The 24,878-nt window shown below is 47.3% G+C and overlaps 2 protein-coding genes across 5 annotated transcripts in view; one reads left to right on the top strand and one right to left on the bottom strand.

Moving 5' to 3' along the window:
- The window catches only part of LOC121365583 (E3 ubiquitin/ISG15 ligase TRIM25-like), a 430,661-nt gene that overhangs the window by 356,510 nt on the left and 49,273 nt on the right, over positions 1-24,878 (top strand). The gene's annotated exons all lie outside the window — the stretch shown is intronic.
- Positions 1-24,878, bottom strand: part of AFF4 (AF4/FMR2 family member 4) — a 47,429-nt gene extending 22,551 nt beyond the window's left edge. For 2 of the 3 annotated variants that reach the window (XM_041489891.1, XM_041489888.1), the window contains exons 1-5: positions 24,436-24,542; positions 8,159-8,285; positions 6,018-6,797; positions 4,690-4,734; positions 3,520-3,606 (exon numbers count right to left, since the gene is read on the bottom strand). In XM_041489891.1, coding sequence (XP_041345825.1) covers positions 3,520-3,606; positions 4,690-4,734; positions 6,018-6,797; positions 8,159-8,285; positions 24,436-24,455 — 1,059 coding nt within the window. In that variant the 5' untranslated portion in view covers positions 24,456-24,542. Of the gene's footprint in view, positions 1-3,519; positions 3,607-4,689; positions 4,735-6,017; positions 6,798-8,158; positions 8,286-24,435; positions 24,543-24,752 lie in introns of those variants that run through there. The other variant, XM_041489890.1, reaches the window with a different exon arrangement.

The following is a 24,878-nucleotide window of genomic DNA, read 5'->3' on the forward strand; positions in this document are numbered from 1 at the left end:
CTAAGGAGCTCTCCTTGGGAGGTGTTTCAAACACCTCTGATCTTTACTAACTGAAAGGAAGGGACAATAAAAACAATAATAAATTAAGAAAGAATTCAAGAGCAAAGCGAAGATGGAGAGAAGCCTTGTGAACAGCCACACTCCCTTCAAAATAAATCCATTTCTTATCATTTGCACAGGTAGGAGGAAGCAGGTGGGAATCCCTGGTTTTCTTCTGCCACTGGCAGCTCAGCCAAGCCAACAAATTGAGTAAAAAAAGAAATAAAGACCTCAAACTCTGCATTTCCAAAGCCACAGCACTGGGAGAGCATGGGATGGGGAACTGGCACCCCTTCCAGCAGCACATGGATTGGGAATTCTGCAGAACACACCTGCCTAATTCCCCACTTGAGTCAACTTCCTATTTCAGAGGCAAAGCACTGGCTCTCAGCTAAGTGCACTTTAATGAGGTGTTATGGTTCAATGTGCAACTTTTTCCAACTCCCTTGCCATCTACTGGATACATATTTCTTCAAGGAACACAGAGACTAAAAAAAAAAAGCCGTACTTTCAACTCCCAGGTTATTGAGAGCGGCAGCTTCTAAAAGCCTGCTTCAGAAAGAAATTGCAACTGAAAGGAAGGAAACCCTTTAAAGCAAAGTAGAATGCACCGAGGTTACACAGGGAAGGCACTGGAGCAGGAAACAAAAACTCTGACAAAAACACCTGGAGAGAGGAATTCTGCAGCTGGACAGGAGGCAGCAGGGCTGGGCTCCCATCCCACAGCCCTGCTGAGGGGAACATTCCCAGGTGACACCTGACAGCTCAGCTCACATCTCCTTTCTGCTTCCCAGGAGGAAGGGATGGCAGGAGGGCTCCTGCTCTGCAGAGGGACAGGCACAGCCATCCCCCTGGGAGCCAAGCCTCCCCTCCCAGCCAGCAGCTGGGCTGCTCAATGCATTTCATAAACACTGCCAGCATTTCTGGAGTGTCTGACTGTGAGCCCATGGATAAAATTATAGAGTGTTAGGTCACAGGAGAACATTTTTTATCAAGACACAGCAATCTGCATTTTTCCATAGCATCCATAAAACTTTCCCTGACCTATTTTCACGGAGTTTTCTCTTCTGATCCAAGACTTCCTGGGAACTATTAGATATATTTATAGTAATCAGAGAGGCCCCAGTCAGGAGGTTGGGTTCCTTCGAGTTACTCACTCCCTACACACAGGGAAAGTGATCCCATCCCAAGAGCCTGGCAAATAAAATCAAGTGGTCCACCAAGGGCAGCTCCATTTAATGTGAGCAGGAAGAACACACCAGGCTCTGCCCACAGGGGCAATGCTGTGAAACACTCCAGCAATAAATGGAGCACAGTATTACAGAGAAGGAGCCTTCCTCCAACAGAACTGCTTGATTAAAGCAAACCACTGTTGTGTTTTGTTTGGTGGATTCTGCTCTGGGCCCAGACTGCACAGGCCCATGGCTCACTAACTCCCTGGAATTCTGCAGAGCTGCTGCTGCCAAGAATGACAGAGGGGAGAAGGCAGAGGAAATTATAGGCTTTGGATGCAGAGAGAGAATTTGACAGAGTTCCACGGCTAAGATGTGCAGCCACAAAATAAAAAAGCTGGCAAAAAGTCAAAAAGACTCAGAGCTGCCATAAATGGAATTTTTTGCAAACTGGGTGAAGAGACACAATCCAGGTTGAGAGGTTCAAAAAGGTTCCTTTTTGTTCAGGCACTGCCAGAGCTGTGCAGTGTTACATGGCCTCTGTGTCACAGCCACAGGGATTTCTGCACACCTTCCCCTTCCCAAACTCAGTCAAATGCCAGGGAAACTAAAACCAAGCAGCCCCAGAGCCAAGGGTGCTCAAAATGCAAGGGGAAAATATCTCCCCAAAGGCTCAGGAGTGAGTACTCAAAGCAGAGGAATAAGGACCTTTGTTGATGAGGAAAGGTGTGGAATTTCCTTGTAAGAAAAGGTATGAATTATTTCCAGGCTGACAGTTTTACATAGCACACAAATAAACCCTGACTAAAAGCAATATTTGCAAGATTAATATTGATCTAATGCTAGGAAAACAGAAAACAGGATTTATTCCTAGGTATGCCTTCCAAAGTAAAGCTGAGAACTGAATGGTAAATTCTGCATTTTTTGATACTGAAGAGAAGCAAAATGCAGTGACCAGGGACAGGTCACACAGAGGTGGTGACAGCAGGACTGCCCCTGGTCTGGGACACCCAGCAAGGATGAGAACCTGAACCTGGACCAGTCTGGGGGAGGTTTGTGGATGTGCCCTTCCAACAGGGACTGGAACCTTTGGCTGAAGGAAGGTCATGTCAAAGCACTCACATAAAAGGATGGGATTAGAGACATGACAGTAGAACCCTCAGTGAGAAAGTCTTCTCAAAATTATTGCCTCAGATGTTCTGTTTTGGGGAGCAATTTGGATCAAACAGGAAAGTAAGAGCAATTAAGTGGTGCCTAGAACAGCAGCTGGTCAGAGAGAGCATGGTCTGAATTATTACATAGGTAACTTTTAAAAGACAAACAGCAATTTTTTCACTCTGAAGCTCTGCCAAGTTAGGGGTGGAGCACCCCAATTCATCCCAGAGAGATGTTGAGTCTGGAGAAAAATCACGTTGTGGAGTTGAATCTATTACTGGTATTCAGCAGACCTAGGAAGCAGACCATGAATTCCTGGGTGAGTCAGCTCCCCATGCTGGGTTTTACCCACAGCTGCCTCCCCTGGGCTTCCAGGATCCTGCAGAGCTGCTCTTCCAGGCAAACAACTCCCAGTGCCCTGCGTGTGCCCTGGAGCTGCCAGCCCCAGCCCCAGGGGAGGCAGCAGCAGAATTCCTTCCTCAGAGGTGTCAGCTCCAGCAGCTCCCCTGGACACGTGCCCTGTGCTCTCAGCAGCAGCAGAGGTGGATTTCTCTCTGGAATTAACTGCTTAAGCCCTTCAGCACTTCTTAAGAACACAGGAGGGTGGGAAGAGGATCCTCTTGGAACAACTGATTTCTTCAGCAAAACATGTGATTCTTAAACTGTCTTAATTTTTTGTAATTGAAAAGGCAAAAAAATCTCACACAACAATAGTGGACTTCAAACTAAGAGGAAAATTCAGTTTATGCAGAGAAGTCCATTTAAATTTCTCAGCATTTACCATTCAGCCTCTGTTTTTCTACATGGAGGGAAACTCACTTGGTTCTACACAAAATGGTGAAGAGCATTTCCCTGTTAGGGAAAGGGCTCAAAGGCATTTCCAAGCTTCAGAAGTTTGAGAGTTTGAATTTATCCAACAAAAATTAAAAAGATAAGTTGCATCACACTTTGCAGACTGTCTGTGCAAAGCAGAGGAAAACCAAGGACATTTTTCATACGGCCACTGCTGACAGATGAGGTGAAGATAAATAAAGAGGGCCAAAGCACTGAAACAAACCCAGATTATACAGAGCTGAATGCAGGAGCTCCAAAATCCTGATCTTTAACTGGAGTTACTTTTTCAACAGCATCCACTGTTGGATTCAGCACTGACCTTTGTTGGAAAGGGGAATTTGGAGGGTTCAGTTTTGCAGGGGGTGTGGATGGCAGTCAGTGGAGGAGGCCAGGAGTGGGTCATCTCCTAAAAAACAACATAAACGAAAGTTATTAACAAAATAAATCAGATTTCAACTTGCAATCTGGATTCTCTCAATTTTCAGTTCACTGTTCACCCTTCACTAAGCTTTATATTCAAATCTTAATTTCCCAAATGTGCAACAAAGATTTTGCATGTAAACCTGAATGTTAAATTGCTACCCAGGAGAAGAGAGAGTTATGACATAATAGCAAGCAGCAAGGCATAAATCAATCAGCTGGGCTGGCCTGAAGATAAACTGCAGTGCAAGTCAGAGTGTGAGGGAGGAAGAATCCTAGGAAAGGGAAGCCTGGAGAGTTTGAGGAAAAGGGGGAAATCAAATGCCTGCAGCTGGAAAGTGCCTCCTGTTCTCCCACAGCCTCCCCAAGGCCCCTGGAGGACTGAAGGTCACAGGAAATAATAAGCCATGGAAATGCTCCAGAGGCACCTGATGATCCTTTTGTGAGAGCAGACATGGGACAGGGCACCACAGGAGGGGAAAAAGGACTCGGGAAAATAACCCAGGTATGAGAGAGGGAAAGTGCTGCCATGGGGCAGAAAAGCATTTCATCTAAAATACCAGGATTAAAACCTGTAATTGGGTGGAAGAAATGCAGTTCTGGTTGTCAGGGAGGAGGAATGCAGTGAGGATCTCCAGGAGATGATGTGCACACCACAACAGCCAGTGGCCAGCTCTGCTCCCAGTTTGGCCCAGTGCCCCTGAGCTGGAGGAGCACCAGGAGAGCTCTCCTGTGCCAAGCTGTACCAGGAGAGCTCTCCTGTGCCAAGCTGTACCAGGAGAGCCCTCCTGTGCCAAGCTGTACCAGGAGAGCCCTCCTGTGCCAAGCTGTACCAGGACAGGCTGTGACACTCAAGCTGTACCAGGAGAGCTCTCCTGTGCCAAGCTGTACCAGGAGAGCTCTCCTGTGCCAAGCTGTACCAGGAGAGCCCTCCTGTGCCAAGCTGTACCAGGAGAGCCCTCCTGTGCCAAGCTGCACCTGGACAGGCTGTGACACTACAGAGTCCTTCCCCTCCTTGGGAATGGCTGTACTTTCAACAAAGTAGGGAACAAGAACACCAAGAACTTACTTTGAGGATTTCATCCACGCAGCTCACCTCACCAGAAGCTGATGCCTACAAATCAAAACTCAAAATTAGCATCTCCCAAATTTTCCAGGGACTAGAAACAGTTAAAAACAAACTTCAATCCTTATTGTGACTCATATGGACTCTACATAGACACAAACAGCCCTTGCTAACTCTTTTCATCAATTTTAACATCAGATAGATCCATGTTTTTATGGCATGAGTCACAGTTATGAAAAGCAAATACATGACATCCATAAAACTGTGATAATAATCTCTCACTTTTCACTTGACAGTTGAAGTGATCACAGGCAGGCAGTGATATTAAAAACTTGTAGAGAGGGGAAAGAGAATCATAGCTTTCAGTCATTTCCTGGAAGGAGCCCCAGGATAATATCTGAATTCAAGTGCAGGACCATGAATGCACAGGAATGACAAACTGCATTCCCAAGTAAAACACTCATCACACAGAGATCCCAGAAACAGCAATAATTACCAAACTATGAATCCTCTGCATCCCTGGCTGCCACAAGCAGAAAGAAGCAAAGCTATTTAAGGATTCACTGCATCAGCATTGATGTGGCAGGTCTTCACAAACAAAGTAATTTCTCATTTCCTTACCTGGGTGCTGGATCTTACTTTGCTATCTGTTGCAATCCCAGGAACAAGGGCTTTTCTCTAGCTACCATGATTCCAGCAGTTAGACAGGAGATGAAATGAGACTTTATCACTAGCAAAGGCACTCTCCCAGTAAGTGAGCTGGAGTCAGAGCCTGTGTCCTAATGATTTGGGAATTACCAAACTCCTCCAAGTTGTTAACCCAATAGCGTTTTATATCCAGCACAACTGATAAAAGTTCTGCACCCTGTTCAGTTTTGTGTGAAGGTACAATAATCACATCTAGTAATTGCTACTCACTTCAAAAGAAAATCTGATACAGGTATATTGTATCAACAACTCTAAGTCAATTCAGCTCCCAGGAACAACAATGTATTTACCCAGCTTGTCAAAATATTTGTGGATATCCTACAATTTCTCTAACTCCAGACTAGAGAAATACTCTGTGAAAATTGGCCTCTTGGGGTTAAGTGAGCCTTTCTGAATGTCTCAGCCTTTATTTAATAAAAAACCCACTATCCACACTGAAGAAGCAGAAGACAAAATGCTCCCCACTGAAAACACAGCTTAGGTGAAAGTGCTTTGAGTAACAAAAACACAGTGTTTACTAAAAACTCCATTTGGGTTAGGCAAATTGGGATTTTGGAGACGCTGGAAAATCCCAGCCCAGGTGGATTTACATTTCAGAAGGCAGGACACAGCCAGCAACTTACATCCAGCGGCTGAGAAGGAATCTTCAGCTTGGTCAGGTGCGCCTTGCTGCTGGGCTTCAGCTCGTTGACGCCGCTGCCGTGGCTCTGGCCGCTGTAGTGTTCTGAGGATAGCTTTGGTTCCATGGACTCCTGCCCATCCATCGGCCTGACGTAGGCAGTGGGTTTCTGTAACATCGAACTGGACTTGGACATCAGCGAGGGGGGGAAGGACTGGTTCGAGTGCTGCCCGCTGGCGAACGAGGGCACGCGGGAGGGAGAGTCCCAGCTGGGCTCGGGGTCCCGGGGTGACTTGGAGCGCTGATGGTCCTTGCCGTGGTGGTCGCTGCCGTGGGCTCTGGAGTGGCCGGAGGTCAGCGAGGACACGGCCGGCGGCTTCCCGGGGCTGCCGGAGCGGCCCTTGGAGTGCTCCGAGCCGTGCTGGCCCTTCTTGCGGCCGCCGCCGCCGTACGAGTCGCGCTCGTGCCGGGTCCCCGCGCCGGCCGCGCCGCCCCCCGAGCGCTGCCCGTGGCCCCCCAGCCCCTGGGAGCGTTTCTGGGACTGGGCCGAGGTGCTGGGGGCCGGCCCCACCGGGGTCCATTTGCTGCTCTGGTGAGAGCCCGCGCCGTGCCGCTGCTCGCCGAAGAAGCCGGGCGTGGGTTTGTCATCGGGCGCCGCGGGAACCGAGGGCTTGGGGATGGCGACGATCTTCTGGAGCGGCCGGTCCCCGATGAGATCCGTCATCTCATCATAGTTACCGAGCATGCTCTGGATGCGGCTCGACAGCTTGTCCTCCTTGCTGGTCTGGGACAACAAGGCACCAAAATCGGGATTTAGAACCGGTCACAACCTCACATGAAGTGAAACGATCCGATGACTACAGCACTCGACCTGAATTTCAGCTAGAGTACACCTCTTTCTTTGCCAGTTTCCAATTCTGAATTTTAGTTCTTAAAATAGCAATTTGACTCCCTAAAACGTATTAAAAATATGTAACAATACATATTTAACTCCCTAAAACATACTAAAAATTCAGCAGCGGGGAGAACTGAACCAGCAATAATCAAATAGTGCACTGCTGAGCTGGATGCCAGGTCCAAAGCTGCAGATGCCTCCTGTCACCTTACAGACTGTAATTCCTGTAATACAGAATGCATCAGTCCTAAAAGGTTTTAATTAACAGTAAAATAAAATCAACTTAACCTCACCCCCCTAAGTCATTTTTAATTGGTATTTATATTGGCACGATGTTTGTTGCACACAGTTAAAAGGGTTCTTTGTTCTATAACCATTTTGTTTTCCAAATCTGGGATCCTGGATCATTCCCCCATGCATCCCAACCAGCTCCAGTTAACTTCACACATGTGGAATTTGGTTATCAAGCACTGGAACAAAAAAACCATCAGATATTTCTCAACTTTCCTCCTGCAGGAAGAGACTTTTCAGTCATGTTTTACTCCTTGCAAACCAGCTGAAATTGCAGCAAGGGAAGGGTTTGCTTTCAAAGTGAGTCTTGAACTACGTAATTAACCTATTAAATAATATTTTATTAGTTATTCCAGAATTAGGTTATTTTTTCCAGTACTGTTCAGCAAAGCAACCTGGAAGTAAACCCAGCACAGGCTGAAAGCTGTGTAGGACCACAGATAGAATCAGCTTCTTCAAAACAAACTAAAACATCAGATACAAACTACTGGAGCACTAATTAAAGCTGATAATTCATATCAAACATAGTCATATCAAATATTCCAGCATTTTAAATTAACCTCCTATTTAAACATTCTCTTCCTGAACTTATCCAGGTCTGGATTACGTTGATGAAAAGTTAGAAAGTTTAGCAACAGGTAGAGCACCCCAAAAATGGCAATTTGGCATCACACAATGGACATTTTAATTGTTTTGAGTCACTGTATAGAAGATGAAGGAAGGAAAAATTTTGATGGTTTTATTTTCCTTTTTCTCACTCCCTATAATGGCTCCTCCCCTTCCCAAGCATTATAAATCTGCCAGAGGAGCTGTGACTGTCCAGCTTTATTTCAAAGCCCTGCTTAAACACCTGGCTGCCCAAAGAGCTTTCAATCTAACAAGAACGCAGATAAAAATCAAATATGAATAACATGATTTCTGTCACAAACCCTGCATTCTTCTGAGGTGCAGGAACTCACCACTTTGTACGGTTCAGCAAAGAGAGGAGAGTTGGGTGGGAAGGCTTCGTCACCCTGCTGAATTTCTTGATTTCGCCTTTCCCTTTCTTTCATTCGCAGCACATTCCGGTCTTCACGGTTCATGTTGCTACGAGCAAAAACATCAGAGCTGATCACACAGGGAAGCAGGAGGGATGTGAGGGCCCAGGGGAGGGATGAGAGTGCCCAAAGGAGGGATCTAAGTGTCCCCAAGCAGCCTTGGCCACGGAATGATCTCTGTTAAGAAGCCACTGAGGGCCACAATTCCTCAGAACTGTCCAATTTCAGCCCCCTCCTAAGGGCTGTAACCCCCAACCCACAGCTGGCTTCTAACAGGGAAACTTTATGCAGCAATAAAAAAAATAAAATGGAAAAAAAAATCCACCAGGTCCTCAGGCAAGTAGCTATTTCAAACCACTTCACCCGCTCGAATCATCTCGGCTCCAGCCCACGCCAAACATCTCCCATTCATTTCTAAAATACCTTTTCTCCCCCACATCCCCCAGATGTTCTGCCATCCCCCCCACGAATCAGTGCCTGACTTCTCCTGTAGATTAGGGTTATTTTTGGTGCTGACATACCTTTTTTTGGCACCCGTTCTCCAACATATTCTAACCTCAAGCTTTGATGTGGTTTCCAGGTCTCTCTCCCTCCCTGATTCCCAAAGGCATTTCAACTCAAAGCAGTAATTTCAGGGAAGTTCTGGCAATAATGCACCTTTTGCCTTGGACCATATCCTCCTACTGCAAAAATGCAGATTAAAAACCTGCCAATCCCCCTTCTCAACAAACTTTCCTTTGCAGTTTGGTCTTGCTGCTTGTGTTAACAGAAATACATCAAATTCTTGCAAAACACACACAAAAGCTGGAAAAGATTCCCTCTGAGTTTGACACAGCATTGGGACATAAAGGAGTAAACAAAATGAGATGATAAGTTCCAGTAACTCCTTTAACATCAAAGCCCAGAATGGTTTGGGCTGGGAGGGGCCTCAAAGCCCACCCAGTGCCACCCCTGCCATGGCAGGGACACTGCCACTGTCCCAGGTGCTCCCAGCCCTGTCCAGCCTGGCCTTGGCACTGCCAGGGATCCAGGGGCAGCCACAATATCTGCTGCACTCTGCATCAAGGGATTTAGAAATGTTCTTTCCTGATCTGCACAAAGTACAGTAGATGCATCTGGAAAAGAAAGCGATGTTCCATTCACATAATTTGCAGTCTAAAATGAAAATGTTGGCTGCTTAGAAAACCATTATTTCATGTCTTTGGACAGCTGATTATTAAAAATAATAAATGACTTGCTAGAGCATGTCTCTGAAACTGTGCAAACCCAGCTATTGCATTCTCAACAAGAAAACTTCAACCCATCAGTCAGTTTTTAAAACATCAGTCTTCTCACCTCAGTAACATTTTTGCCTCTTGCATTTCTTCCCCATTTGGCTTCACTTTGCCTGTTGCTCTGAAAGCAGTGAAATCTCAGAGGCTGCCCAAAGCAGACCAAACCCAGGCTGTAAGCTGAGATCTTTGATGCTTTCTAAGGCACCAGGTTTGTTTTATTTCCCTGCCTTGCACACAAGGTACAAGCACTGGCATAGCCCAACTCTGTGCTGATACCAAACCCATGAATAGAACTTACATTTTACATGAAAAATCACTTTTTTTCTCCAGTTCTCCTGTAACCTGCTGAACTCATGTAACCACAGGTGGCCACCAGGGCTGAGAGAGGGACCTGGCACTGGAATGTGGCCAGCAAACTCCTGGGGTCACTCTGGCACTGATGACAAACTTGTTTTAGAAGTCTGAGGCTTGAAAAGCTCATTCTTGAGACTGCAGCCCAATTTGTTACATATGTAGGATTTCAACACAGATAAATATCAGATTTAATTATAGACACTGATCAGTTAAAGCCAACTGGAACAGTTTGAGTCCATGGCATTTAGTATTAAAGGCAAATTTGAGGCAGGGAATAGGAATGCTCTGGCTCTGGGTGGTTCATTCCCACCAATACACTAAGATCAGGAATTACATACAGCCATATATCCAGAATATTATAATCTTAACAAAGAATTTTATATTTGTTTTCCAAATAGAGGGTTAAATATTTACAAATACCTTCATTATTTTTACAGAGATAAGCATCACCTTTTTAAAACTGCATCAACATTTCCTGTAACTCTCAGAGCTGAAGAAAAACCCATCATTTGTACCAACACTGTCACCAAAAGGACCATTACAACAAAGATTCACTTGAGGTGTGAGCTGGTGCAAACCCAGAGCTGTACCTGCCTGGTCAATGTAAAATTAGTCATCAGAAAGACACCAGTTAATGACACTTCTAACCAGCCCTCCCCAGCCTTTTGTAACAAGTAAATGATAAACACCCTCACGGGGAGTCACCTTGACTGCGTGGGGATTTAGTTAGCTTTCTTTAACTCTTTTACATTTTTTATTAGAGCAAATAGTTTGACTGTGATACAAGTTAGACTTGTTGGTATCTAATCATCCAATCTCCACACAGAGCTATTTTAAGTGCCTATAATGTGTACCAGACCATTAAAATCACACCAGCATGAAATGTGGAAATAGAGGAAGTTCGTGGGGCTTCCTTAGCTCTGTACTTCAGACAGCTTCCCACTCAAACCCACATTTCCACAGCCACGAGCCCGCAGAAGGGAAATGTTCCCATGCTCAGGAAAAGCAAGGAGAGGTGTTTTGAAAGGCAGATGACCAAGCCCTGTCTGCTGATCAGCACTGCTGGCAATTAACTCCAGCAGGTAGGAAACTGCAGTTCAGTTTTCAGACCACCTGAAGTCGTAACAAACCTTTAATATCCACTAAAATGCACTGCTCCCACCACTCCTACCCCTTCCTCTGGGAACAAGGACAGCACCTCTGCTCCTCCCTGCACGGGCCTGGAAGTGGAAGATGAAGAACTTGCTGCCTTGTACCCGGTGCTACCAAGATAATCTTGCTAAAATTCCCCTTTCCCAGGTGGCCTGAGCTAAACAGTGAAGGAGGAGCAGAGCCAGGATGAGAGAGCCAGAACAATGTCCCTGCAGCAAGGGCCAAAGTCATCTTAGTTTCCACATCTGGGAAAAGAGAAGTTCCAAATTTTTGAAAAAAATCAGAGAACAGCCCTCAAGCACAGCAGAGTATTTCCATTTTTAGGAAGTTGAACTCCACATGGTTTGAGTCACTCCTCCTGCAGTGTGTCCCACTGTACTTGGAACAGTCCCTGTGTCTGAGACATCCCTGCACAACCAACCCTTCACATCTCACGCCTCTGCTCCAGCTCAACAGGAAGAGCTGAAAGCAAGCAGGAAACCCAGCAGGGAATTCCCAGAAACTCCTGACCCAGCCTCCCCTGCGTGTACTCCTGGAGCACCATTCCAGGCTGCTCCAGGCACACCGAGCACATCAACACCAGCACCACCACACCCCCAGAGCAGACACAGCTTTCCTTTCTCCTTCCAGCCTCTTCCTAAATCCCATCTGGTATTTCTGCTCATCCCTAACCCAACAAGGGCATGCCTTTGGCTGGAGAGATCATCACCTTGGGTGTGTAACCTGCGGAATGCAATGGCAGTGTTGTTGCTGCCTTCTCCTCCCCTCCCTCAGCTCGGGGCAGGGGGCACATCCCAGCTCTGGGGCTTTTGGAGCACAACTCCAGCCTAAAGATAAACCCCAACCAGCACTCCCACCCTGCCTGAGATTTCCTGGCAGAGCTGTTAAAGGAAAGAAGACCTTGGCCAAACCCTTCTCACCCCCCTGAACCACACCAGGCACCCAAGTCCTCGCTCCAGCTCAGCACCAGCAGCATCTCCTCATCCTCCCAGACTCCGTGAGGCAAAACCATCAAAGGCAGGGCTGGCCAGGGAACGCTGCACAGGCAGCCCAGGCAGAGGGACCCGACCCCAGCACGCCCCAGCCAGCCAGCAGCGCACCTCCAAAGCCTGCTGCAACACCTCCGCTTCCTGCAAGACACCCTCGTTTAACTCCAGGCCTTCTTCAGTCTCAATTGGCTTCGTGAGCAAGAGGAATCAAACAGTTAATTGGTTAATTGGCTGCGATGAAACCCCAATTTTGTTTGACAACTTTTGGCGAAGGATGTGAAGGATAAACAGGCTGAGAGGGAACGTGCAGGATCCCAGCTCCGTGTGCGGCACACCCAGCTGCGGGGGCACACCCAGCTCCCATGATTTCATCCTTTTTTCTTAAAAGGAAGGGGAAAAAGAGCTGGAGAGCCTGCCTGTAACAAGGAATGATGTTTTCAGAAGGCATTTAAGAATACCTGAAGCTGCCTTAATGGTGCATCCAAAGATGTCTGTTGATTATTTTAAATATTCTTTTTACCACGGGCAAGGGGCATCTCAGGAGCTGGCACAGGACACTTCTCCCAGCTTGTGCATCAAGTAGGGCACCACAAATCCTGCCCTGAAATCATGTCCATGAGCCTAAAATGCTGCTCTGTCAGCTTTTAATAAAACACACTCCCAGAGGAGCTGTTTAAAAAGGGAGATATTGAAAAATAATTGTCCTGCAACAACAAAATTAACACGAAAACACTGACACACGAAGAGGAACATGCCTGGGTGTCACCAAGAGCTACTTATAGAAGTGTACATAAAATCTTAACTTCCACGTTCTATGTGATGGTGAAGAAGAAAAACACAGAAAAAATATAACATTTCCCACTAAAACAATACAGCTTTGCCCAAAAAAGCACAAACAGGATGATTCTCCAGGACAGGTTTAGAGGATAACTGTGATGGTGCAAATACAGAAGCAGCAGAGTCTTTATAACATACAACTGAAATAAGGAACACAATTAAAAACAAGAGTTTACACAGAATTCGAGCAGTTTTTGAATGTGTCCAGAGAAAAACCCAAAAGCATGAAGTTTTCTGTTTCTGCCCCTCACCTTCTGACACAAAGGCTCCATGCCAAAGGAGGGGATTTGCTTTGGGATGGCTCCTGGTGCACTTGGGACTTGCTCTGCCAAAGGAAAGGCTGTGATACCTCCAAAATTCTATCCCAGGAGCTCGGGATCACAGGGGGTGACTGCACAGGTGAACGCAGGAAACCACAGCCACCATCCTGCTCAGCTATTTTGGAGAGAATGAACTTTTCCACAGCTCCACTTTTCTCTTTCCAAGGTTTCATTTGAGCTCTTGGGATTACAATTCAAATACAATTGCACTGGTAATATGATACAAATATAAATCAGATTCACCACTAACTGAAACAAAACGTTTCTCATTCCTACAATACAAACACAAACCTTCTATCCCACCCTTCACATCAGGAGTTCCTGCTGCACATTCAACAGGGAGAACATAAAGTGCCCCAAGAGCTGTCTGGGAACACCTTTGTGCATACTGAGGATGGAAGAGCTTTAAATAAAAATAACAAAAAAGTGAGTTGGCCCAGGTCTGGTTAATGTTTGACAAGAACTCCCAGGGAGGGCAGAGCCAGCAGTTTGCTGCAGGCACTTCTCCTTCCCACTCAGCTCTGGAGCACCCAGAAATCCCCACCAAGCACGATGTGCCTGGACTTGTGCTGCTCCCCAGACAAAGCAGCACAAATCCTTCACCACCGTTAGCTGAGAGAATTCCACAGCACCTTCTGTGGGAGCACTGCCTTCATTCCAGCGCCTCAGACAAGTGATGGTGCAAGTAATTACATCCTGCTTTTGAGTTTTAGCTGCCAGAGTCCCCTTCATCCCCCAAATATCAGGTTACCTGAGGATCAGTCAGCATCTTCCACCTGAGAAGCCAACACACAGCGATGGTGGATAAAAGAATTACAGTGATCATTTGTAACTCAACACTAACCACTGGAAAAGGACTTGGGGATCCTTTAGAAAGAGGCTCTGTAAGTGTAATATTTCATTTAACAAGTCCAGATGAGAACTGGGTGCATCATTCATCATACATGAGATTCAGCACACGGAAGCAAGGGAGAAATGGAGTTTGGGTTGGAAGAGACTTTAAAAATCATCCAGGTCCACACCTCCAGCCAAGGTAAGGTAAAAGAACTAAGGCAAAAGTGAGCCCCCAGCAACTGGATTTTAGAAGCCAAGTCACAGAGGACATTTCTAAATTCAGCACTTGCAGTGCAGCTCATTTAAAACAATTTTTAAGTCCATTTTAAAATCTTACTAGTATAACACCTTAAAATTGTTTATAATCCAAGAATTTGCAAGACTGGTTTGATGTAATTCACTCAAGGGACCTTAAAAATGCACAACCACACATCTTAAATGTCTCATTTTTGTGCAGAAGTACTACCCAGGAGGGAACACGTCTGGTCCCCCCTCCCTGATGAACACAGAAATTAATTCCCAACTCTTTTCCTTCACAGGGAGCAGAGCTGCTCAAAGGACATCAGTGCCTCCTTTCTGTCCTGTCTCTTCAGGAAGGGGAGAGGAACAGGAAAGCCCAGCAAGTGACAGCACAGAGCCCTGCTGCCTCCCCCTCTCTGCACGGCCAGGAGCAGAGGGAGGGTCACTGCCCCAGCCACTGTCCCTTGTCCCCAGGCTCCATCCTGGGAGACACCCCAGATCCCACAGGCCACCCCGACTCAGAGAGGAACCTCGGGGACTGACACCATGAGACCACAAAGCCACTAAAATTGTCATTTTCTGCCCCCAGCCCAAGGCCAGGTGAGGATTGCAGGTCAGAAAAGGCAGGGGAACCTCAATGACCTGCTGCCACAAGAACCAGCCCCAGCCAGGAGAGGGAAGTGAAGCTGCTGCTGCTGCTCAGCAAAGCTGAATTTCAACTTTGCCTTCCTGAGCCTCTGCATCTCTGTCTGCCTCATCCTGCAATATCTACTCTGAGGAACAGGGGGCTTTCTTAAGCAGGCAGTGAAATTCCTTACCCTGAGGTGCCACAGCTGAGGAGATCACCTCACCAGCAGTGCACACTGACCTCCAGCTCAGCCATCCACCAGGAGCACTCTTTTCTTTCTCAGCTAAATCTCTCCCCAGCCAACTTCAGCCCAATTCCACTTCCCACTCAACCAAGGACATCCTCCCCATCTTTTCCACTCTCCATCGCTGGGAGTCTTTAATTCCCCCAGTGCAAAGATGGACCATCACAAATTCAGCATTTTTACATGCAATCCTTTCATGTCCACACAGGCTAACCAAAGCATATTCTAACACAGTTTCCCAACAAATTTCTGCCCTTTAATTGGGCAGAAACTTAATAACCCAATTCCTGTGCCTACATGTTCATCTGCTTAAACTTTGAAGCCAAGACAATTGGCATTTAGATTTTATTAAGCAATAGTTATTCAGACATCTAACATTAATCTGGCTATTATCATTCTGACTTCCTCCCAATAATTTACTTTCATAAAAGACATCATTACATTTGAGTGCTATGAACTCTGTGGCAGTAGAATTAGGAAAGTATTCACTTGACAGAAATTCTCAGATAAATCTGCTCTGTGTAAGATTTGAAACAGCAGACAAGAATTTAATGAGGTGCCATCTAAACCAGGAGTGAAAAGGCAAAAGGGAAAAATCATATTCAAGGTTCACATCCTTCTCCCACCTCAACTAGAGAAAAAGAAAGGAGAGAGAATTTTATCAGACACTTTACCCTGGTTTAACTGTCACTTCCTCCAGCCTTGCTGTAAGATCATGTCTGCACTGTCTCACAAGACATTTATCTTGGACTTCCCATGGTGACCAAGGTTCACCCACTGTGCTGCATCCCCCACTCAGCTGAACACCAGGGCTTGAGGTAATAATTCTGCAACGTGCTTGTGAGGGACGGAGGAAGAGCAGGAGGATGCTGGGGAGCAGCTCAGCAGGGCAACCAGAATTAAAATCTGCATTGTTCAATGATTTAACTGTCCCCAGAACCATGGGAAACCACTCGGGGTGAGCCACAGAACAACTGAGAGGGAAATGTGTGTCCAGGCTGCTCCCAGCACCACTGCAGGGGAAGCCCCAGAACCACCGGGTGCATCCAGGTCAGCAGCAATGCATTTGCTGCATTATCATCAACTCATTATTACCAGTACCTTCCCAAAAGTGGTGGCTTGAACTCCCACAAGGGCAGTGCTCCCCACGGGCAGCAGCTCGAGGATTGCTTTACAGATTTCACAGAATCCACAATTCTGAGTACCAGAGAAGAGAGAACACAAGTTTTCCCTCCCAGTTTCCAGCCCTAACTCGTATTCAAAGGGTTCACCAAACTCAGCATCATTTCCTACTTGTCTAAAATCTGCTGTCAGAACACGAGTGCTTTGAGACCTGGGATGCTTCCTGCTGCCTTCAAACTTTCTTTTTAAATTTCAACATGCTGAAGATGAGAGCACAGTAGTTTAACTGTGAGAGCACACAGTTTTAACGAGTAGTTAAAACTCTGGAAAAACCTAAGGAAGAGGAGCATTTAAGATTTGCAGGCAGAGCAAAAAAATTTGGAAGGGCCCAGAAGTATCTACAGAGGGAAGCTGAAATGCAGCAGGAAAGCCACAGCTTTGATGTGCTGTGCTTCCAAACAAACACTGCTTAAAATGTTGGAAAGTTTTCACTTTTCATCCTGCCTACTAAATGCCACCTGTACTTTATAATCCCCCTGAGCAGATTCAGAAAAACATTCACATTTCTGCCCCCACTGAGTAACAGGGCATTTAGTAAAGTGTATTTTACCTCAGGAAAACAACTGATAAATGTTAATTTAGCTGTACAAACTCTTTTAATATAAATGACATAATATTTTCCCAAATGATGACATATTATTTTCCCAAAATAATGATGTTTGGGTTTTTTTCCCCCAAAGTTCTTACAACTTTTTGCACTTTTCTGAATGTGGTCCTGAACCAAAAGATAATAAACTACAAAATACAGAATTCTACCAACACATTTCACTTCCAGCCAGGGAGACCCGGTGAGTTTTGCCACCAAAAAGAGAAATTCAGCTTTTTGTGGCACGAAGTTAAAGACAAACACAAGAACCACTGCAAAAGCTGAGTCAAAATTCAGTTGGGTTTCAAAACCCTTCACGCAAGAGGCCACTTCACACCGAGCTGGGTCAGAGCTGGAGCCTGGAAATGTCTCTGGAAGAGCCAAAACTGCCTCAAGTGCCACAGAAATCCCATGGTGGGAACTGCTACAGCCCCAGGCTGTGCTGGGCAAATCAGCTGCAGCTCAGCAGGGACCAGCACTGATGGAACCCCCAGCCAGGGGCTCAATTAATGGAATTCTTCTAAGCATAAGTTCAAATTAATTTTTTTTTAAGGTATGATTCACTATTCATAGTGAGAGTCACACATAATTTTAAAAAAATTGAATAATGCATTGGAATAAATTGTATAGCAAGGAATCAGCCCATTAGAGCAGCTAATGAGATCCAAATCTCATACTGTAAATAGCAATGAAGATTAAACCACACCCATTTCTGAGCTTCAAGTCTGTCAGCAAATCATGACTGGATGGATTTAAACCTTCCTCTGAATAAATAAGAAAAAACAAACAAAAACATTTCTGAATGCCAATTCAGCATGGATCTAGCTGCACGTGGCCAGGAGATAATGCAACTTTTTCCACTAAAAAAAAAAGAGAAAGCTGAAGAAAAAAAACTGAAGAAAAAAACCTGAAGAAAGTAGTTTTTTAGGAGGTTATTAGTGATTAACAAATTTAAGCTGAAGACTACTTGTTAAAACTCTCCTATTAAAACATATTTCTGGTAATTATTGGCTAAGAATGTGTCACAGTGCAAAGTCCTTACTTGTGTTTTTTGCTCATTAAATATAATTAGTGGCACTCTTTCAGCAAGAGCAATTGCTCCAGGAAAAACCTTTTCACCCTTTATCTTTTAGAGGCTGCTTTACACCAAACACCAGTTTCCACCATGGCAAATCAATGCTACAATATGATGCTAATTTAACCTATCAGCATCAGAAGGCTAAATTAAATCTAAATTAATTGTTTTTAAAAGAAATTAATTAACTAGAAATCCCAAACTTCAGCAAGCAATTTAAACCAATATTCCATGTGGCCACAGTGCTTTTCAGCCCCAGCCAGGGGGATTCCAGCAGCTCCACACCAGTAAGAGTCAGAGGTGAGCTGGAAGGCTCAATGGGAAATGTCAAACAAACACAGCACCTCACTCCAAAACATAAAAACCTCCTCAAAACACACAAACAAACTCTCAGGAAGCTCTGTTCCGCAGAGGACAACTCAGAACATAAAAAAAAAAACCCATGAGAAAGGAAAAATATCGGTACAGGAATCCATTTAACCCCCTCTTGGCCAATCTCTGTGCTTCAAGGCCTCTTGAAGTTACAAAAATACAGTAATATTAGGAGATCTTTGTAAAATCAAGCATTTTTCACGCAGCAATCTCCATTAGGTTCATTTTATTTATGCCAAAGCATAGGACAACTTGCTGAAGTTACAACATGTTCCTTTAAGTTCTTCAACCTGTTTCCCATGTTCAATTTTCTGAAATTTCCATCCTAATGTTTTCAAGTCTGGATTTTGACCAAACAATTTTAAAATTATCTTGAAACAAGGAAATGCTTATGTTAATCATAACACAACACTGGAAAGTTACATTGGCAGATCTCTCAAATTATTGGTTTTTTCCACAGAAACTCTGGTTATTCCTCTGCCCACGAAATGCACGATATCACACAAACCAAATTCCCATTTTGATGTAGCTTTTTTTTGGTTTGCTGTTCCCCTTCCCTACGGGAAAAACAGAATTATAGAATTGTTTAGGCTGGAAAAGCCCTCCAAGTTCCTCGAGTCCAACCATTCCCGCTGTCCCACGTCTCCCAAGTGCCACCTGCACATTTAAAGCCACCAGGGGTGGGACCCAGCCCTGCCCTGGGCAGCCTCTGGGAGGCTGGACATCCCTTTCCATGGAGGAATTTTCCCAATATCCAGGCTGAAGCTCTCCTGGCACAGCTTGAGGCTGTTTTCCCCTGTCCTGTGCCTTTGGGATTTCCTGAACATTTCCTCCTCCCCGAGTTCCTCTGCAGCCCAGGCACACAAAGGGAACTGGGGACTCTGATCTCTTCATCCTCCTTGCTTTAATGATTTGTGCACATCAAAGCCTGATTAAAACCATTTAAGCACTTCCATCACTGAAATCTCTTTAACGTCTTTTGGAAATTAAATTAAATGCAGAAACAAAAAATCTCTTTGAATGCACGAAGCTGGACAATTATGGTCAGGTTTGAGCTTTTATAGCCATGTCAGCAGGAATGGGGAAACACATGGGAGTACACAGTTTTGGAAACCTAATTTATAGAAAAATATAGCAGACAACCAATATAAATATCCAGTACTCATTTAAAATCAGACACCTTCAACAGGATCACACCAAGGAAAGTGAACATTAGGAATTTCAAAGGAAAATGAAGTGAAAAACTGAATGACTGTTCAATGGCATGAAATTTCCACAGGAACCAACTGTTGAGGGAAATATCTACTCTGGAACAATTTACCTCTGTGAAATCTTAGAATCCCAGCTAAGGACAAGTGGAAACAGTTCCCTCTGTCCCAGGAGTTTAACTTATCACTGATCACAAACACAGTTTTCCCAGTGTCTGGTTCTGCAAATTAAACATCCTTTATTTTTCTTTTTAAACTGGAAAATGCCTGTCATTCAAGTGAAGTATGACCCAACTGCAGCGAGGCACCAAGGCCTGCCCCCACTTCCAGGAGATGGCAAAGTGACACCAAAACCTGGCTGCCCTCTCATTTTACCACCAAAGGTTACAGAGCTGGAAAAGCTCGAAGGTTTGGGATCTGCTTTGGTTTGGGAGCTTTTCTGGCATTCCCAACCCTCAGGAAGCTGCAGGAGGAGCACAACCATCCCAGGGCTCGTTTCTGCCCCTCCACGAGGAACACACCGAGCTGAAGGGAAGTTTCTAACCCAAAGGACAAACAGCTTAAAGCTGCATCATGTGGGAATAGCAACCCTTCAGAAATGGAAGAGGAGCACACCATCATCCTGCCTCTGCTCTGCTGGCTCTTCATGTTCCCAGTGTAGTACTGGGAACAGTGAGAAACTGCTGTGGGGCTGCAGGGGAGCACACCTAGCCACAGGGAGAGACATGGAACGACAGAACAGCCTCTCCTGGAAAACATCATCACTACAGGACTACACATTAGTAAAAGTACACTCTACTTGTTTAATTATAAAACACGAAAGCAGCACGTTCAAGTCATTTATCAATAAATGTGACATGAATAAAAACTAAGATGAACTGTAAAAAATAAAAAAAAGGCAGTAAAAGGGGGCTGTGAGCTGCCTCATGAGGTGTTGTTTTCCATAAAAAGATGAGCAGGAAGATTTCTCTTAATGAGCTGTTAACAGAAGAAAATTAGTTCAAGACTTCAGGGCAAGAACTTCCTTATTCCAAGTTTGTACAGCATGGAGTATAAGGAGATTTTTCTTCCTGCTGGTACCTGGTGCTACTGGCAGTTCATAACCCAGGTTTTACATTCATCAGCAGGAATTAATGACCCAAGAAAGGACAAGAGACAAGACAACCCGAGGAAAACTCCAAGCACCGTGGAGAAAAGACAGAGTGAGGGAAAAGGGGGTACGAAACACAGAGCTGAAGAAAGCAACTCGGGAAGCAGCAAAAGTCTGAGAGCCTGGGGAGGTGGCAGACCCCAGAGGAGACAGCTCCCAGCTCCAGGGAACATGGAATTGTGGCTGGCCCAGCCCCAGGGAGCCGTGCCACGCCGAGCTCTGAGCACAGCTCACCCCAGAGAGCACCAGCCCTGCTCCACGCTGCAAAGGGTTCACCCAGCTGGCACCTAGTGCAAGCAGCTCCAAAGAGAATCGAGTGGATTCCTGCAGGAGAGAGGCACAGGGAGAGCAGCCCAGCTGCAGCACTCGGGGCTGGCTGCGCTCAGGGTGACTCGGTGACAGGAAGGAGCAGTGGATTTCCCAAGCAGTGACAGCAGCCCTGTCATTTCACAAGCTGCAGAGCATCTCCTTAGTCATTAGTGACTGCAGAGAAGGAACCATCCTGCCACAGAAGAGTAACTGCCACACAAGTTCTTTCGTCTTGACTTTTGCAATTCTATGAACTTGATTGCTTATTTTCTTAGTTTAACACAGTTAGCAAGATATTTTACATACATCTAACCCTGCTCTAGCTAAATGTAATCTGTTAAAGTTTCTTGACTCGTTTCCAGACACTCCCTCTTCATCCTACAGCCTCTCCATCTCTCCACAGCTCGGGGTGTTCTGTTCTCCCAGTTCAGAGAAGGTGACACCAACCTCATTTTGGTTTTGGCATGTACTCTGAGGTAGACATTGAAGGTGAAGGAGGACAGGGGGTCTTGGTGGGAAGAGACCTCAAAGCCCACCAAGTGCCACCCCTGCCATGGCAGAGACACCTCCCACATGTCCCAGGTGCTCCCAGCCCTGTCCAGCCTGGCCTTGGGCACTGCCAGGGATCCAGGGGCAGCCACAGCTGTGCCAGGGCCTGCCCACCTTCACAAGGAGGGATTCCTCCTGTGGATCTAATCCAAACTGAAGTTCAGGTATCTAATCTCAAAGTCAGTTATTTCTGAGCCTCTGCTGAAGATAACTGTGACATAGTAACAAGAGAAAGGAAATAGGCCTGTACAGCAAACCACAGGTGAGTAACAAACTGAAATTATGTGGCCAAGAACAATTATTGCCACAGAAAAGAAACCTCAGTCACCAAAAACTCCAGACTATTCCTTCATCCTCACACAGGGGGACTCCAAACACGACACTGCAACTCATACTCCTCCCAGCTCAGCACACACGTTGCTGTGGCCTCTTGGAAGCTGCTCGAGCTCTTTCCACGTGCCCAAATCTGCCCATGGCAGAGGTGCTGCTTTCCTGGCTCAGCCCTCAAGACTCAACTCTCAGTACTTCCTCCCTCAACACTGCAAATTTCTGATGATCTGGAGCAAAGAGTAAGAGCAGCGATGATGACAGAAGCCCCAAACCGAGAGGATGAGCAGGAAGGGAAGGGAGGGAGGCATCAGAGCAGTCACGAGCAGCTTTGGCACCTGTGCCAAGCACTGGAAACGCAGCGAGGGACACGATGACAGCAGTTCCACCATCACCTGGTCACAGAGTCCCTGCTGCCAGGCAGAAGATGCCAGGGCTGTCTCAGGCAGTAAGGTCACACATGTCCTTAGTCACATCCGACACGGGAGCACCCACGCTGGAAAACACCGGGGCAGCACACGCCTGCCAGCAGCCACAGGAGCAAGTGGTGGCAAATGCCACCCTGTCACGGGCCAGCTGCAGCCTCAGGACACATTTCTGCTGCAGCTCCTTATCCACAAGGCCCCCAAGAAGCAAACTCCATGGTTTGTGCAGACAGAAACGTGGCATCTTCTCATTAAAGAACTGGGTCGTAACCGTGCAAAAGCATCTGCACATTCCAGCTTCCTAAAAAAACATCCCAGACATGCAAGCCATATTTCACTGGGGTTTTATCGTGGATTATCAAGCCCAGGTCACTAGAACTGGCAAGAATGCTAAACACATAAATATGAATTCTTTTTCTGGGTTGCTGTGTGGCTTCTCACACAAAAGCTGACCCAGGGGCTCAGCCTCACTCGCTCAATGTTTGAGACAAGGAGAAAAGTCATAAAACAAGAACTGCAGAGATGTTTAGAGGAAATATCAGGGACCTGAGACAGATTTTGAGCAGAGTTGAAACCTACTCTTTTCCCTCATTGCTGTTAAACTGCACTGGAGTCCTGGGGGCACTTTTGGGTGCCATAATACAAAAAAATAAAAAGCTGATCCAAAGAAGGGACACGGGGATGGGGAAGGGTGTGGAAGGACCAAGAAGGAGCTGCTGAGAGCACTGGGATTGTTCTGCTGGAGAAGAGGAGCCTGAGGTCAGAGCTCATTCAGGCTACAGCTCCAATCTCTGCTCCTGTGGCAGGAACAGGGCCCAGGGAAGGGCTGGAGCTGGGCCAGGGGAGGGTCAGGGTGGATTTTGGGAAAGGTTCTTCCCCAGAGGTGCTGGGCACTGCCCAGGCTCCCCAGGGATGGGCACAGCCTGAGGCTGCCAGAGCTCCAGAAGGGTTTGGGCAGAGCTCCAGGGATGCCAGGGTGGGATTTTGGGGCTGTGCAGGGCCAGGAGCTGGGCTGGATGATCCTGTGGGTCCCTTCCAGCTCAGGATATTCCAGGCTTGTCTCACTCCTGAACACAGGAGAGTCTGCTCTCACACAGAGCTGCAAACACCCCGTGCAGGAGGCAGCAAATGCCACAAATCAGCATTGACACGTTAATAAAGCCAAGGTATTAATACTGCCAAAAGATAAATTTTCCCTTTTGCTCCTGACCAACAAGACCTGCCCCAGCCCCAGTCCAACCACTGAGTAACTCCAGTGTGACACTGGGACTGTCCCACACCTCAAGGCTGGCAGTTTAATCACGTTCCCCTCATTAGAGGAGCCATGAAATGACCAATCAGGTGCACAACCACTCCTGCAAAGCACTCCACCAGACCCTGTTTTGCAATGACCCCCCCAGGCTGCAAATCCCCATTTGCCAGGGACCCGAGAGAATTCAGTAGTTCTAAAGGAACGCCAGGAACTAGAAATACACCTGAGAGATCAGCAGCTGGAAGGGAGCCCAGGTGACAAACAAACACACCGAGCTGAGCAGAAGCAGCTCAGGGACACAGGGGCACGGCTGTGAACACGGGGATGTTTAAAACCACCAGCATTGCAGAGAAAATGATCAAACAAGGCTGTGATGAGGTGAGAGGTGAGCTGGGGGCACAGCAGGCCCCACACCTGCCCCTTTTCGGGCTCCTTTTGCACAGTGCAGCACCTCCCAGGCTGTGAGCGAGCTTTGGCACGCAGCTCCCCCCAAAATTCAGCACAACACCTGCTCGAGTCCAGAACAGAACCACGGACCCGGCAGTGAGCGCAGATACCGGGCTACACACCTCAACACCTGCTCGCTTTGTTTCGCTCGTTGCAGAAGGAAAAAAGGGAAAAGCTCAGCGCGGGACTGCTGAGCGAGGGCTCCTTCTCCACGGCCGGGTAACTGCACCGGCCAGGAGCCTTTACATAACAGCCGCCTCTGGCTCCGGGCTGTGTCCGAAGGCCGGCTCTGCCTCCCCGGTATTGGGCAGCACCTGCCCGACGCCGGTTCCGCCGGCGAGCCCCGCCCGGGCCCCCGGAGCCCCCCGGCCCGTCCCGGAGCGGCTCCGGCCCCGAGCCCGTGCGGAGAGCGAAGGGGAAGGAACAAAGCCCTGACGTCAATTACCGGAACAGGATTAAATCCATCCCCGGGCCGGGCAGCGCAGCGGCCCCGCCGGCCCCGAGCTCGCTGCCGGTCCCGGTGCGAGCCCGGGCCGTGCCCCCGGGAGCGACCCCCGCCCTCCGCACGCTGTCACCGCGGGGCGCGACGCGGCCGAACCCGAGCTTCCCGCCGGGAGATGCGCCCGCAGCGGCCGATCCCGCCCGCGGGCCCGCCGGTCCCGCCGCGGGGGGGCCGGGATGTCCCGGGAGTGCCGGGGCGGGGGCGGCGCGGCCCCGGTGCTGCCCCGCTGCCGGCGGGAGGCCCGGCCCGGCCGCGCTCACCTGCGCTGGCCGCTGCGCTAGGCCCGGACCATCTCCTGGCTGCCGCCACCGGCGAACGATGAGGCCCGAGGAGCCGCCGGCGAGTCACGGAGCGCCGGGGGGCGCGGGGCGGGCCCGGCCCGGGGG

The sequence above is a fragment of the Pyrgilauda ruficollis genome, unplaced genomic scaffold (genome assembly GCF_017590135.1).
Source record: "Pyrgilauda ruficollis isolate IOZ18807 unplaced genomic scaffold, ASM1759013v1 scaffold97, whole genome shotgun sequence".
Lineage (NCBI taxonomy): Eukaryota > Metazoa > Chordata > Aves > Passeriformes > Passeridae > Pyrgilauda > Pyrgilauda ruficollis.